Here is a 15063-nt window from a genome sequence, read left to right as displayed (position 1 = left end):
AATTAAATTATTTACACATGACAAGAAGTAAGCCTTACAGCACACAGCACTGAGTAATTTGTAGATGTCTTTCAACAGCAGCTACAGATATTTTCAAGAGTCAAGCACTTAGTATTTTGTAAATCCCTTATCTAGTAAAGCACACATCAAAATTCTTTTAGAAGTACCATGTCAGAAATGTGATAGTTTTACAAACATCAAGGTTTTGGTTTTAATAAACATCTGTAGTTGAGTAAAAAAAACCCAAAACATCCAACATGCAATTTAAATCTACATGTGTCCTAACAATAATGTTATTACATATATGATAAGTACAAGTGTCATGTTACTTAGCTATTATTAATTTTTACACCACAAACAGTTTTGAACAGACTAAAGCAATTAAAGTTTTTTCCCAGGTTTCAGTAAGTTTGTAGAATATGTAGAGAAGTATTTTAAATATGCAGCACCTCAGCAAAGTAATTCTGAACTTTGATTACTTTTTTCCCCCAGAATTAGTTTACAGTGTTTTTAAAAACCCAATAAATGTTATTTAAGCTGGATTAGTCGCCTATTTTATATGCAACAGAGATACAAATCAATTTGACAGACAGCCCAAATGCAAAAAAAAGTTTTGTGAGTGTTGGTAGAACATGAGAAACTCAACTGCAATAAAAAACCATTCAAACCTGAAGCAGTTATTCAGACAAACCATCCAGAACCAGAAAAACTCTTAAGGAAGACCTTGCCTCTTCTGTTGTCTATCACCACTAGAGCACCTCCACTCCAACGAACATGCACAAATACAGGACATGCCTCCCACACTCCCACAGCTCAGATGTAAGCATGATGTATTTCACAGAATGATATGTAGTTTTAGTTAACAGAGGTTATTCTGGCACCTATTGAAAAGGCAGACTCATGCTTCTATATAGGCATACAAGCAAGGGAAGAGTGATCTTATATGTCAGCTAGTAAAAAATGAACAGAAGTTCTTCTGTTGTGTTTCCATCATCCACACATCAACCAGAAAAGTCTCCTGCCACAAATCAACTGCTCTCTGAAATTATCTACTGCAATTAGCTATTCAAAGATCTAGGTTTAAGTAGTCCATTTCCTATTTTCTCTTTGCTCCACAAACCACTGCAAATACTTTTTTCTTTTGCACCTTAAAACAAGCAGCGTCTCTTCCCTTAAGCCATCCCAATTTTGCTAAGTATTGGGATGCCTGCGTTTCCCCACTGCAAGCGCACAGCACCGCTTTGTATTTCAGGCATCTTTCAGCATTTTTACAACTACTCATTTTTGTGCATTTTGTCATACATGCCTGCAACTGGTTTTAACAGAATGCGTAATACAGAACTCAAGCATATGGTAGTATACATATTAATCTACATAACACAGAAGGCAAACTTTATGTTGTAAATGCTACTGCAAGCAGTTCCAAAAACAAGGTAGTGTTTTTAGGTAGCCCACACTTCATCTGACAAAGCCCCTCCCCTCCAAGCAAAAAAATGTTGCCCCTCACGCATCTCTAGTTTCTGATGGCTTGGCAACACAACACACTGGAGTTCAGGCCACCGTTAATCTATCTTACAGAATTGGTATCAATAAAGCAAATATTTCTCTATAGGAGAAACTGAATAACTGCATTTGAGCTAGAGGAGACAGACATCATTTTGACACACAAGAACAGGCCAATATAGCAATATATTTGACAGAGACTGCTGGCTGTCAAACCTTGTTATTTCAGCTGGATCATTGCCATTGAAATGCACCAGAAAATGTTAAGAAAAATAGAATCAAATCTCTTTACAGAACAGATATCATTACATCATCAATGTTTTATATCCTTAAATTGTAACTCAAGGTGGGAAATGTTCCTATATAAATATTTCATGGTCTTAAATTCTCTAAGATTCTGGATACACGTTTCACAAAGTTCTCTCCAACTTAAGAGCAAAAAGACATATACAACTGCATACTACTGATGATGGTTTACTACAATGGTCAAAAGCTGTATCAGCCACGCTTCTGAAGGAAGCTGCATTGCTGGAAAAAAAAAACCACAAACAACCACCCAAACAATTTGAAAGAAGAACTAAATCAAAGTGAAAATATATTCCTGTATGGTGAAAAATCTACTGAAATACTCACATTCCTATGTCCTCCAACAAGGAGGAGAAACACAAAATCACATAATTGAGGTTGGAAGGAGCTTCTGGAGATATTCTAGTCCAAACCTCCCTGCTCAAAGCAGGGTCAGCTAGAGCAGGTTATACATGCATGAAAATTTCCTACCCACAGTAATTGTCCTTTGACCATAATGCTTTAAACACCTTAGCCTTTGGATTACTTTTATGCCACCCATTTTTAAGAGCTCTTTACAAACACCCTGGAGTTCAAACTTGCTCCACAATGTCTTGCTGCCTGCTATAAAGCAGTATACGTCAGATCTGCCTTTCTTGATCCCATGATACCACGTTCCTCCTGGTCAATGAAGTGTCTCTGGGGCACAAACTTCTTATCCTTCAGGGCAAGAAGCAGTAGTTTAGGCTAAGTTATTCAGAACTTTATCCAGTCTGGTCTTGAAAACCTCAAGGACAGAGGCTGCACAACCTTACTAGGCAACCCAATCCATGCTACAATCATGGTGTAAAAGTTTTTCCTTCCATCCAGTTTGAACCTCTTGTTTATACTTATGCCTGCTGTCTCTTGTTCTCTTACCACACATCACTAAACAGCTAAAATCCATTTGAACCAAGTTGCTATAAAATGTCCTACCAATTACAGATTTTATCTTCTGACAAATGTTACCTATCACACTGTATCCACAAAACTTTTTTGGTGAGGCATGCTAGCCTTTAAAATTAATCTTTTTTTCTTTGGCAGCACAGATGCATGTACAGGTATATATACAAATATATATACACATACAGACATATACATATGTCTGCCAAAGGAAAAAAGATTTTTAAAAAAAGAACAAACAAAGATCTGTAAGACACAGACTTAAGACTTCTAGAGCTTTTCTGAGGAAACGGGAAATTACAAACTGATTCAAAATCTTATCCTGTAACTATGACATTTTCTGTACGAAACAGGTTATCCTATATGTACTTTGCATGACACAAGGTAGTGATGAGGTGCAATACCAATGTTTATTACAAGCTTAGTAAAGACATTTCGAAAAAAAACCCAAACCCCAAAAAACTCCAAGATGACAACTTAATCTGTGATGCTTTCATAGGATCATTTTGTTTCCCGCTTTAGCCAATGGACCAGATCAAGTTCTAACTTACTGTTAGTCAAGGTTGCTTACAACCCAGATCAAGCCTCCTATTGAAGCATTTTGCTTACAATCTGTTATTTCTAATGTGATTGATAAACAAGTATCATAAAGTGATCTATGCTCCAGCTCCTTAGTAAAAAGGGTCAACTTTCTACCACGTTATCTGAAAAGTTACTGAGAAAAATGCAAGCTAAGGAATCTAGAAGAATTTTATGCCACTAAAAAAGACCCCTTTCTTATCATTATTCTGACATAACTTTGCTTTTTCAATTGGCTTACTTGTGAAAGTATACATATTTTTAAAATTAGAATAAAAGGAGCCTTGTTTTTATATTAAAGAACATTGAAGAACACATATGGGTTGATAATTTCTGTTGCTACTGTGATTTTACATTATGGAAGAAATTTATGTGGTTTCAAGAGTTTGCACAGATTTTTGTTCTGATAATAGAATTCAACTTGCATATTAAAAAAATGTTTAAAAATATTTATGTGTAATAATTTGCAGCACTTACCACATGAGTGACTTCCAAAGTATCACCATCAAATCTGCACAAGCTTGCGCTATCTTCAAGAAAAGCATCACATTCTTCTAATTCTTGAGCATTACAAGGTGGGTTTTCTTTTTCAGGGTTTGGATTCTGAAATAAAGAGACAACAAACTACGCTGAAAATCTGAGCTACTGAATATATATACATAAATCCCTCTTCATAACAAAAAAAGTTCAACAGAACAGGAAGAATCATTTGCATATCCTTACATACTTAAAGATCAAGCTATTATGTACTTATTCAAAATGAATAGAACCATTTCTGTTGTGGAGGATAGCATGAGTGGTAGGTACAACAAAACCCCTTTCAGTTTAAGGAAAGGTACATAAGCCACTAAAACATGGACAATAAATTCCTTTCTGTAAGTAGCAAAAGTATACAATTCTGAAAACCTACGCAGGTTTAGTAAATTTACATCAGCATAAGCTTCTTTCAGATTGCCATCGAAAATGCTATTAAAAATGGATTAATTCATTTTATAAGTAGCTTTAAATACATGCCTCTTTTTAGGTTTGCTAGTAATTTAAAATTAATAATGTTGTTATGCGTATTTTTCAATGCACTCAAAACAAGAAAAAAGCACGTGTATTTTTTCACATCCCACAAGTCAAAGAAAGGAAAAACCGTCACTTTTAGTAGTAACTCAAGAGCAAGATATAACACTACTGCATACAGAAACAGCTTACTTCTGCTACTGACATATTCCTTGGATTATTTGCAAAACTATGTTACCTATGTTACCAAGCTATGTTACCTCTGTGATATATTTAAAGAACTAATTTCGTGATAACAGAAAGGGACCTTTATTCAACAGAAGGCAAAACCATACACTTCCTCGTTAAGTATGAATTAATGTTGCTTCTTGCACAGAAGAGACACCATCTTGACAACTAATATAAGCTGAAAGCTGAGGCCAAACAGAATGTGTAAGGAAAGATTAGACAGAGCACTGGCTCAATTCATCTGACAGGGAGGAGTTCTTGAGTTCCTGTGCTCATTTCTTCATCCATTGCAGCTGATTATTAAGAACTTTTATTTTGGTTCAGTCCACGAAGTTTTTTTAATTGCTAAGACAATTTAAGTTCAAAGAAAACAAACATGAAGAGATAACAAAGAAATGTCCTTAAATGACAGGAACCAGGAGAATTATGTGTCATATACTGCAGGCTAATGCACAAGACTTAAAACAGGGTATCTGTCTCTTTAGAGGCTAGACTTTGGGGTTCACCTCTCCTCTACCAAGCATTCTTGATGGCCTCTGGTCTACTGTTTCATCGGGTGGCTTTTTAAAAAACCTTCCAGTTAAACATCATTACCATAAGCAATTGAGATGACCAAAAAGAATCCATATCTTTATTATACACGTGTAACTAAAGTTGCAGTATAACCAAATACGTAACATTTATTTAAATGAAGTTACCTAAGAAAGATTTTTTTTTTTTAACATGATCATTATTCCACACAAGCTGAAAAGTTGTGACAAAAAAAAAAAACCATCACTTTAAGCTCAGTATAACTTACAAAAGTAAAGAAACTTGAAGTTCCCAATAAATCTATGGTCAAAAGATGTACTACAATATCTTGTCCACAACTAGTGGGGGAGAGAGGAGGGAAATCAATTTAAGCACTAAACAGAATTTATTTTAGTAACACTTTTCAGCCTTATTAAAAAAGTAATAATCCAAAACTAATATATCAAGACCCACAGGGAATCACACTTCACAAGTTTTAGATGAGATGCCATTTTCTAATTAAACTAAAAGAGGAATTATCAAGCAAACAGCAGTTAAAAACTACATTTTATTTTGTTTTAAGTAGACTTCCTATAAAACAATAATGCCAGAAAGTTCATGAGTCATGCTTATGCTTTCCTAAACTTTCCTTTTAAAAATGTTATTTACACTCACAGTCTATAAGTCAAGTACAGCATCCCTAAGAAGACAGTATTAAAGTGTTGCTAACCTATTGATAAACAAGAAACGGACATCCTTCAAAACTACTTAAATCAACTGCTTTAAAACAAACTGCCACATCGTAAGTGGTGGGAACAAAATTTATTTTCAATGCTAAATCAGACTTCTGTTTTGGTGCACAGACGCTACCATGTAAGCTAAATTCAGTCCCCCATGAAGATGATATTACTGTTCAAAGTATATTCACAACTCTAGTGCCATTAGTTTGTTAACAGTTTCAGTTATAAATGAATGTAGAGTTAGGATTCTGAATGGTAAATGACCTGATGAGCTATGTCAATGAAGTGCAAATTAGGATATCAATAAAAGACAACACGCAAATCTACAAGAATTTAAATGTTTTACTTTCAACTCCTTACCATTACTTCAGAGGTAAGATGCATCAGGCTTTCGGTTATTTCAGAGCATTGGGAAGAGTCTAAAATGAATTCCCCTCTTGTGTCACCAACTATTAGCTCTGGCCACCGGGGTCCCTCATTTTTCTTAATTAGAGAAATTTCCAAACTAAAATGCAAATAGAAGACAAAGAGAAGTATATGAAAACACTGCATTCATTTCTCAGATTAGTCAAAAAGCTCTAAATGGAAATTTGAGCACTTCTCCTCTCCAAACTTAATTAATAACGAAAATCACATAATAGAAAACATTAGCATTCAATTTATAAAAGAAACTATTCTAATGGAAAATATTCTAAAGAAAAACAGACCAAGGATATGTAATTTCTAAAAGCCTAAGAACAAAGAGAATGTATTCATGTAAGTGTCCTCAGAGTTTTCAATGTAAATGCAGCTTCCCCTGAAGCAGTCTTATTATAGTATTTCAAATACCGTAGGAGATCACCTGTAAAGAAATCTATTCAAAGAGTGACAGAATTTTACTACAGAGGTTTATCTGAAATCTAAGAAGTACTTAATAGGGCTACTTAAGTGTGCGCTACCTTTATATAACATCTAGGACAAAAATATTTGTTTATAGACCTCAGAAATACTAAAACAGTTAATTATCTACATTGTATATCTAAAATCATATCTCACAAGAGATATGATTTCTGTAACCTGTAAAAAAAAAACCCACCGAACTTAAGAGAACTTGGTATAACCATTAGGAATAACTAACTAAATAAATAGAAAACAAGAGACTTAGCCTGATGCACCAACACAGCAATTCCAGTCAATTACTGTGTTAGACCAACACATGAATATAACCATAAAACAAGAGTTAGTTTTATTATATTCATTTCTTAGATACACTTATAGGGTCTACAATGACAGTCTTTTACCCAACAGAACAGGAAAACCTTGTAAGTTACTAACTACTGCATCATAGCAATAACTATTCGGTGAACTCTGAATCAGTTTCTGAAGCAATTACATTGGTATTAGAAATAGCATACTTTTACAGAAGATATTTAGAGCAAGTTTTAGACTTTTAATCAACAGATTTAAAATGGTACTGCAGTACCAACATTAATAACCGAGTGTAACTTATTACATTGAAATGTGTAATTACTATTTCCCATGAAAATAGAAGCCTGAGATTCATGCAATATTGCTCACTTGATTGGATAATAAAAAAATTTAGTTACTCAGCTGAATTATTTTTCACTATGATATCTAATAATCAACAACTGAAAATCACATTTTAGTATATAATATTAGTATAATCTATATACAAATATTAGTCCCTTTATTTAATTATTTTGGAGAATAACTATCTTTTACAGTTAACCTTTTGGGAAAAAGCCAACATTTTTGATAAGGGAAACCAAGGGAAAATCATAGAATATCTCAAGTTGGAAGGGACCCATAAGGATCATGGGATCTGCTCTTCGCAGGACTACCTAAAACTAAACCACATGATTATCAAAAGAAATTGTAAAAATTTTAACTGGGAATGTCTTGCAGAAAATGTCACGCTAGTTTTTTTATTATAACCAAATCTCACAAGGTATATACACCTATATACTTCACATAGAAGTTCAAACAATGCATTACTGAAAAATATTGACATCAAGCTTGTCCAAGCACCCAGAAGTCAGTATTATCTCTACCATATCTTTTTTCACTTTGTATTTTAAACTATTATAATGGCAAGAATAACTACTGCCATATGTATTACATACAAAGCAATATGCAAAACTATCATAAGATACAATATCTCAAATGTATAACGCTCTGCTCCCCAATTTCCACACTTGGAGAATGTAGTGAAAATGTATGTATTTAAAAGTTCTAATTTGAAACTGGAATGACTCCCCCCCCCCTTTTTTTCTACTTGAAACTCAGACTTCATGGTGTCAGAAAGCTTTGGTTAACATAAAGTCTATTTTTCACTGAGTCTTCTCAAAAACCCTCTTTAGATGGCCATATTTTCCATAACATTATGGTTGGGAACATTACTGTGCCATTGAAATAAATCTGTATTCTCCCTACTTACTGCATGCTCGTTCAGGTTTATAGGATTAAAGTTTGTGCATCTCAAAACCTCAGAGGAAACTAAATTGGAAACTCTGCAGGAGAAACTCTGCAGGAAACTTTGTGGACCAAAAATGCCTAATGGAAACCCAAGGACAGATCCAAACTACACAAAAAGTTCCAGTTTTTTTTTCATATCAATAAGCTTCACATATACAGAAATAACTTCTTGAACGGGGACTCAGACAGAAAACTGAAGCGCATACACTCTCATAAAATAGGTATTAGATACTGAAAAGTGAAGGGATCAATAAAACCACCTGCCCTGCTATAAGACTCTACCTGGTAAAAAATAAAGTGCCATTTTCCTATTGTACAATTACCTTTATTACAATATATTGCATTCAGAATAACTAAACTGTAAAACCAGTAATAAATCTACAGCAAAAAGGGAAAAAAACCCACCAAAGGAGCACTGATTATAAAACAAAGGCAAGACAGACTCAAAGATTCTTTTACGAAGTTATAACACCGAAATTCAAATCTTGAATTGCTGGAGTCAACAACAAGATTTCCAAGAAACATGCATGGTCAAAGGGATAAGTTTTCTTCAGAAGAAATCACTACCTACAGCACAATCATATTTTATTGCCAGATGCACAGCAAGAACCATTTCTACACCACCAGATTAGCAGAAATTTCTTTCAACACCTGTACATTTTTGCTCAGAGCAAGTATTTGGTGACTGTTAATCAAAGAAAGCTCAAAAAATAAAAAAAGTCAATAACTAAGAACTCAAAGTTTTTAATTAGTAAGTTTAGTTTATGGAAATGCAAAAGGGACTGTAAAGCAAGTAGCAAATACTTGCTGGTATTTATATTTTTCAGAACCCATAGTGCTTCAAAGTAAAACTATACTGGATATTAATGATTGGTATTAGAAAACAAGAGGCCAAGCAGAGAACAACAGAAGACATTTCAAAATGCTTTGGAAATGGACACAACTAATGCATTCCCTCCACCCTTGTCCCATGTCTGGCCATTAATACATTAAGAACTTTAAGGCAGAGTTTTTCTTAACCAAAGAAATTCTTGATCCTTAAATCTAGTAAATAGATTTAAGCGTTTCTGTTGCACTCATGTACTGGCTTTGGCTGGGATAGAGTTAATTTTCTTCATAGTACCTGGTGTGATGCTATGTTTTAGATTTGGTTTTGATTTGGATAAAAGACTAATATGCTTAGTGATATAGGCAAGTTTATATTTTGCTAGATTTATGTCCTTTATCACAGAGCATTTGCAAAACTTTCCCAGTTAGAAAAATTAATTTTTATCTTATTTAAAGGAAATACCTCTATTTCCATAGAAACAACTCCTTTCTTGTATTTTTTCACATGATGACACCATATACGGAAATTACTCTTTAAGCAACCATTTAACCAAACTACTTGTTTCAAGAAATAGTGGCTCATTACTTTATCCTAGGAGAGAGCAAAAGCAGTAAATGTCCAATTGTGTATAATATACTGACAGACCTTGTTGCTTTTCTTATACTTGTTGGAAGATCCAAGACAAATTCCATCATGAACCACATCCAAACAATGACACTTGAAACACAGTTTTACTTACTGACTCATTTCCTTGCATTCCCCCTCCCCCATCAGCCTGCACCCTTCTTCCTCACCCTTTACCTTATGTTTAAATAATTCCTTTGGTTCAGGACTTAGCCTATGGTTCTGCATTTACAGAATGATCAACACAAGGCGCTTCCAGCCTGCAACCAGTGTTACATGTCACAGAGCTTGTGACAGACTAAACCGCAAGAGGTGGAATGTGACTCACTGAACAAACCCCTACAATGGAAGACAGCTGGTGGGGATGGGCAAGGCGATGTGAGCACTAAGCTCCGGGAATAACGCAAAGAAGCTGACCTTACCTCAACACAAAGAGTGGCCTTTGTTTTAGATAAACAGCTATCAACAGTTGAGTGGATCAACTGGTTGAGTAAATGTTTCTCCTTGAGTTCATTAAAAGAGTGTGAATATCTGCCTGAGTTAGCCAGACCAGCATGGGGGGAGGGAATATGTGGCTCAGCCCAGGCAGAGTATAAAAACTAGACAACTAACAAAAGAATTTGGAAGAGAGCAATGGGCTGGAGCTGGCTTCAACCCATGTATTCTTTCCCGGCAAGTGGGGATGCTCAGTGCTGTGACAGTGAGCATATTATAGAGACTGCTAATGGGAATCACGTTGGTATTGTGACTAAACCGTGTATTGCAATTGCCATATTTTGGTAAGTATAACTTGCATTTGTACTGAGTTTTCAGTGTATTTTGTATCACTCTGCTAAATCAGAAATCCCGTGTAACATCAGCTGTCTTCAACTAAGTAAATTTGATCATTACACCCTTCATGCGTGGAATATCTAAAAGAACCCGGTCAGGGAGTATTGGACTCTGACAGAGCAACACATAACAGCTGCAGCTCATAGTCTTATTTTCAGCACAAATACCTTCTATATCCAAATATATTCTATATCTTAAAAGGGAGTACCAGAGGAAGCCAGTTAAAAAAAGATTAATTTTTCATCCTGTAGCCCACTACTGCAAATATGGCCTCTAACAAGTTTAAGAAAAAAAAAATTAAACCTCACAAATTTAATACCGTAAAAGACACTGGAAAACACCTAATTTAAGTTTGTTCTTGTTTAAGTATGGACATTCCTACTATTCTGAACTCCTTTTGTGATTATGCATTAATTATAATAGCTGTGATATTAACTAAGGCTACAATAACTACCAAATGTATAGATGGCTAGCACTGGTTAGAATACTTTACCTGTAGCGAAGAAATATTTGGGTGCCTAGATTCACAGATATGACAAAGAAAATACTTGAAGAACCTGGACGACTATCTTGCAATAAGACTATATATATCAATATCTGATAGCTGTGGACTTACGCACAAATCCCTACTTGAACATTTAAGAGACTAATATGAGACTTCTAAATAATGAAACACACCTCTAGGTTAAATAAACAATGCGCTGAGTTACAGAATGTAAAATGTATGCACTTTCCAAAGTTCAGAAGTATGATCACAAAGCTCTTAAAGCAAAAAATGTTTAGTCCATTCCAGACTTTAAAACCCACCTCCCTCAGGCAGACAAACAGAAACCCACCAGTGCAATTGACAAGAGAAGCTATAAAAATTCCAAGTTACTTTTACAGGTAATATGGGCTTAGGGTAGAAGGAAGAACAAGATCATTAAAGTGTGGATCAACTACTTCTTTTTCGTAATGCACATACTGCATTTCATTCATCACGACTTAAGTCTTACTTTGAACCACTTAGATAGTGCTTCAGTTCTAGCTGTTCTGACCAGGTAGCACAAGGGGAAGTACAACTGCCAAAGATGAGCAAAGACTTTCAATCCCTCTCGTAAGTGGAAGGATCAAGAGGAGTATGTTCAGCAGTATTTAAGCATTCAACAGCTCCCTCAGTTCATGTCCTACAAGGTAGGACAAAATGGTGCATATGAGTGTTCACTGCACCTGTTAACTGCAACAAAGAAAGCAGCTTATAATACAAGCTTTTAGCTTCAAGTCTCAAACAGAAAACTCAGAAGGCTACATTTCCAAATATATAGGGATTTCACTCTCCCTTTTACATGTGCAGAAGCACATGCGGAAATAAACCTGAATACTTATGTCACCTTCCACGTATGAAACATTTTTATTGATGCAAATGCAAATGTTGTAGACAATTTGCACCTACAAAAAACCCTAAAACAATGGTTGAACACGTCTTGTCACTGACATCAGATTAGGGCTCTGAAGAGCCCACCGGAGGCTCTACTGAAGATATAGAATCTAAGTACAAAGCAAAATTAGATGTCCAGAATTAGGTTGCAGTTCTCTACCAGAGGACCAAAATTCTAGAACTAACAGGTTTTGAAATTAAAAAAAAAAGTAAATTTGACTATGGTTTAGAGAGTTCTGAATACTTTTTTTTTCCTCCTCTCCATTCTTTGGTGTTTTTATTTCAGAAAGAAAGAGACAACTAAAATTTACTTCTCAAATAAAACCATGAACATTTCTATTTGAGGTCTACAGCGCATGTTAAGTTCACACAGATTAATTTTATATCATGTACATAATGTACAATTGTCCTGGTTTGGGCTGGGATAGAGTTATTTTTCTTCCTAGTAGTTGGTATAGTGCTGTGTTCTGGATTTAGTATGAGAAGAATGCTGATAACACACTGATGTTTTAGTTGTTGCTAAGTAGTGCTTACTCTAATCAAGGACTTTTCAGCTTCCCATGCTCTGCCAGGTGCACAAGAAGCTGGGAGGGAGCATAGTCAGGACAGCTGACCCAAATGACCAAAGGGATATTCCATACCATATGATGTCATGCTCAGTATATAAAGCTGGGCGAAGAAGAAAAAGGGGGCTGTTCGAAGTGATGGCGTTTGTCTTCCCAAGTAACCTTTATGTGTGATGGAGCCCTGCTTTCCTGGAGGTGGCTGAACACCTGCCAACCGATGGGAAGTAGTGAATGAATTCCTTGTTTTGCTTTGCTTGCGTGCATGGCTTTTGCTTTACCTATTAAACTGTCTTTATCTCAACCCACGAGTTTTCTCCCTTTTACCCTTCTGATTCTCTCCCCCATCCCACCAGGGGGGAGTGAGCGAGCGGCTGTGTGGGGCTTAGTTGCCGGCTGGGGTTAAACCATGACAACAATGGATTAAGAAAATATAATAAGGAATTTATAAGTCAAACCTGAAGAACTTCTGTTATATTATTACCAAAAAAGCTTCTGTTTGTGAAAAGCAGAAGTAGAAGAGAAATTATTAACACAAACAACAGGGTAAAAGTCAGGCTAATCAATCCTAAAATTTAGTGAAAAAAAAATTGTTGAACCAATTAAGTTTACTTTGCTTACAAAGCTATTTTTAACATTTTGATAGCTGGGTTTTTTCCTGGCTATTTGGAAGAAATAAAGTTTTCTTCAGTACTTCAAAATATTACTGAATTTACTTACTGAATTTATCACCGAAGTTTTATAACTATATGATACACTGTTTTTATGAAAATTATTTAACAGTTTACCTATTCCCTTTTCCACTGTGATCAACTAGAATTGAATGGACAAGATTATTCCCAAAGATAATAAAAAAAACAGGTAGTCATACAGACAGGTAGTCATACAGACATGCATCTGTTAATCTCCAGTAGCTCATATCACCAAATACTGTTTTAGAAAGGCAACGGACAACATTAAAACAGGACATTGACTCTGGCTGCCAATAAACACAGGCAAAGCATGTGAAAATAGTGTGAGTAGGTTAACATTATGAGCATCAATGTAGCCTAATATTGCAAAGAACTCTGCTTCACAGCTCAGTAGCAGAAACTCTTAATTTCCTGGTCTGGTACAGGTATAGCTGTCCGTACAGACAGTTATACATAATGCCTTTTTTTTCTGAAACAAAAGAATTTATTATTTTGGAAAAGCTGTTCTATGTTGTTGTGGAAAATAGCTGGTCATGTAGGTTATAAGCAAGTAACTGTAAGAGGAGGGGATTACTTTCACAATTAACTAAAGAATCAGTATTATGAGACAGCATTGCAAAAGCCAGTGAACTATTTTCAGCAGAGGAGATAGATTCTTACAAGGAGGGATGCAGGGCGCAGCATTAAATGAGTCCATTCCCAGAAGTCAGAGATACGGTATACACTTTGAAATCAACTCCTATCAATAGGAAGATTAAAAACCATATACAACACCTTTTGTTCTCTCTAATTATCCATGTGCAGCTTTCGTGGTCCACAGATGAATAGAGTTTTCCTTCCATCAAAGGAGGCTGGTCTTTCAGCGTAACACATATGTTATCAGGAGAAAAGCGTACTTTTATGTCGTCCTTGGTAATGCCTTGAGGAATGTGAACTGTTATTGTCACATCATCTTCAGTCTGCTGCCAGTAGTAGAGAGGGTCTACAATTGGAAACATGCAGAAAAATACAAACTAGATTACAAATGCTGTCCTGGATTCCACAACACGCAATGCTGGGAGATATGGAATAGACATTGTGGAAGAGTGGAAATTAACTTTCACTCTGAACAATTTACATAAAATATATTCTGATTATGAAATAAAGAAACATTTTTTTAGCAATCAAGTTCATTTGTGTACCTCGTCTGGAGAGCAATTTATACTCATGTCTATACTCAAATATACTGATAGAGTTATACAATGGGCATTAACTATTACTCTAAGTTTATTGTAGCATAAAAAATTGATAACCAAAATGTACTTAAATACACTGAAACATTAATGATTAATAATTTGGTTGAAGAGATATCAGGTGCAGTGGTACTGACAAGCTATTGCATGCTCAGAAGTACATGCCATTCAGAGATGTGAACATTTTTTTCTTACCTGTTTTGCCAGAAGCTATGCTGACTATTCAAGAGAAATGATTTTAGAAGACCAAATAGTCTTCATCTGCCTCAGTTGATTGAGATGAAATAAAACTGCCTGCCCAGAGGTAATTCTTGACTTTTGCTCCTGGGTCTAGAATCTGCCTGATGTCTATCTTGATTATTAAACTGCTAAAAGTGGCCTTTTAAGAGAAATCTTTATACAAAAGGAAGGCTATGACAGCATGATTGGGTAGTGCACAGTTGGTCACAGAAAACACAAATACGGATGCATTCATTTTCTGAAGAGCAATCTTGTACATGTTACCTTCCTATTTAGAGGAAAAGTAAAGTATGGATAGACCCTTTGGAAGCTCTCAAGTTGTCACGACACAATACGAGATTCAGTTGATCTAAGCTTCATGTCAG

The 15063-nt window shown here is 35.3% G+C and overlaps 1 protein-coding gene across 3 annotated transcripts in view; it reads right to left on the bottom strand.

Annotated features, from left to right (window-relative positions):
* Nucleotides 1-15063, bottom strand: part of NUDCD1 (NudC domain containing 1) — a 57683-nt gene that overhangs the window by 14462 nt on the left and 28158 nt on the right. For all 3 annotated transcript variants that reach the window (XR_012672274.1, XM_075141262.1, XM_075141263.1), the window contains exons 6-8: nt 14001-14208; nt 6156-6300; nt 3787-3912 (exon numbers count right to left, since the gene is read on the bottom strand). Coding sequence is in view for 2 of the 3 variants with exons in the window: in XM_075141262.1 (XP_074997363.1) it covers nt 3787-3912; nt 6156-6300; nt 14001-14208 (479 nt within the window). In the remaining variant the exon portion in view is untranslated. The remainder of the gene's footprint in view (nt 1-3786; nt 3913-6155; nt 6301-14000; nt 14209-15063) is intronic.

The sequence above is a fragment of the Calonectris borealis genome, chromosome 2 (genome assembly GCF_964195595.1).
Source record: "Calonectris borealis chromosome 2, bCalBor7.hap1.2, whole genome shotgun sequence".
In the NCBI taxonomy this organism is placed as follows: Eukaryota; Metazoa; Chordata; class Aves; order Procellariiformes; family Procellariidae; genus Calonectris; species Calonectris borealis.
Note: the sequence above shows the minus strand (reverse complement) of the source record. Positions and strands in the feature narration are given on the sequence as shown.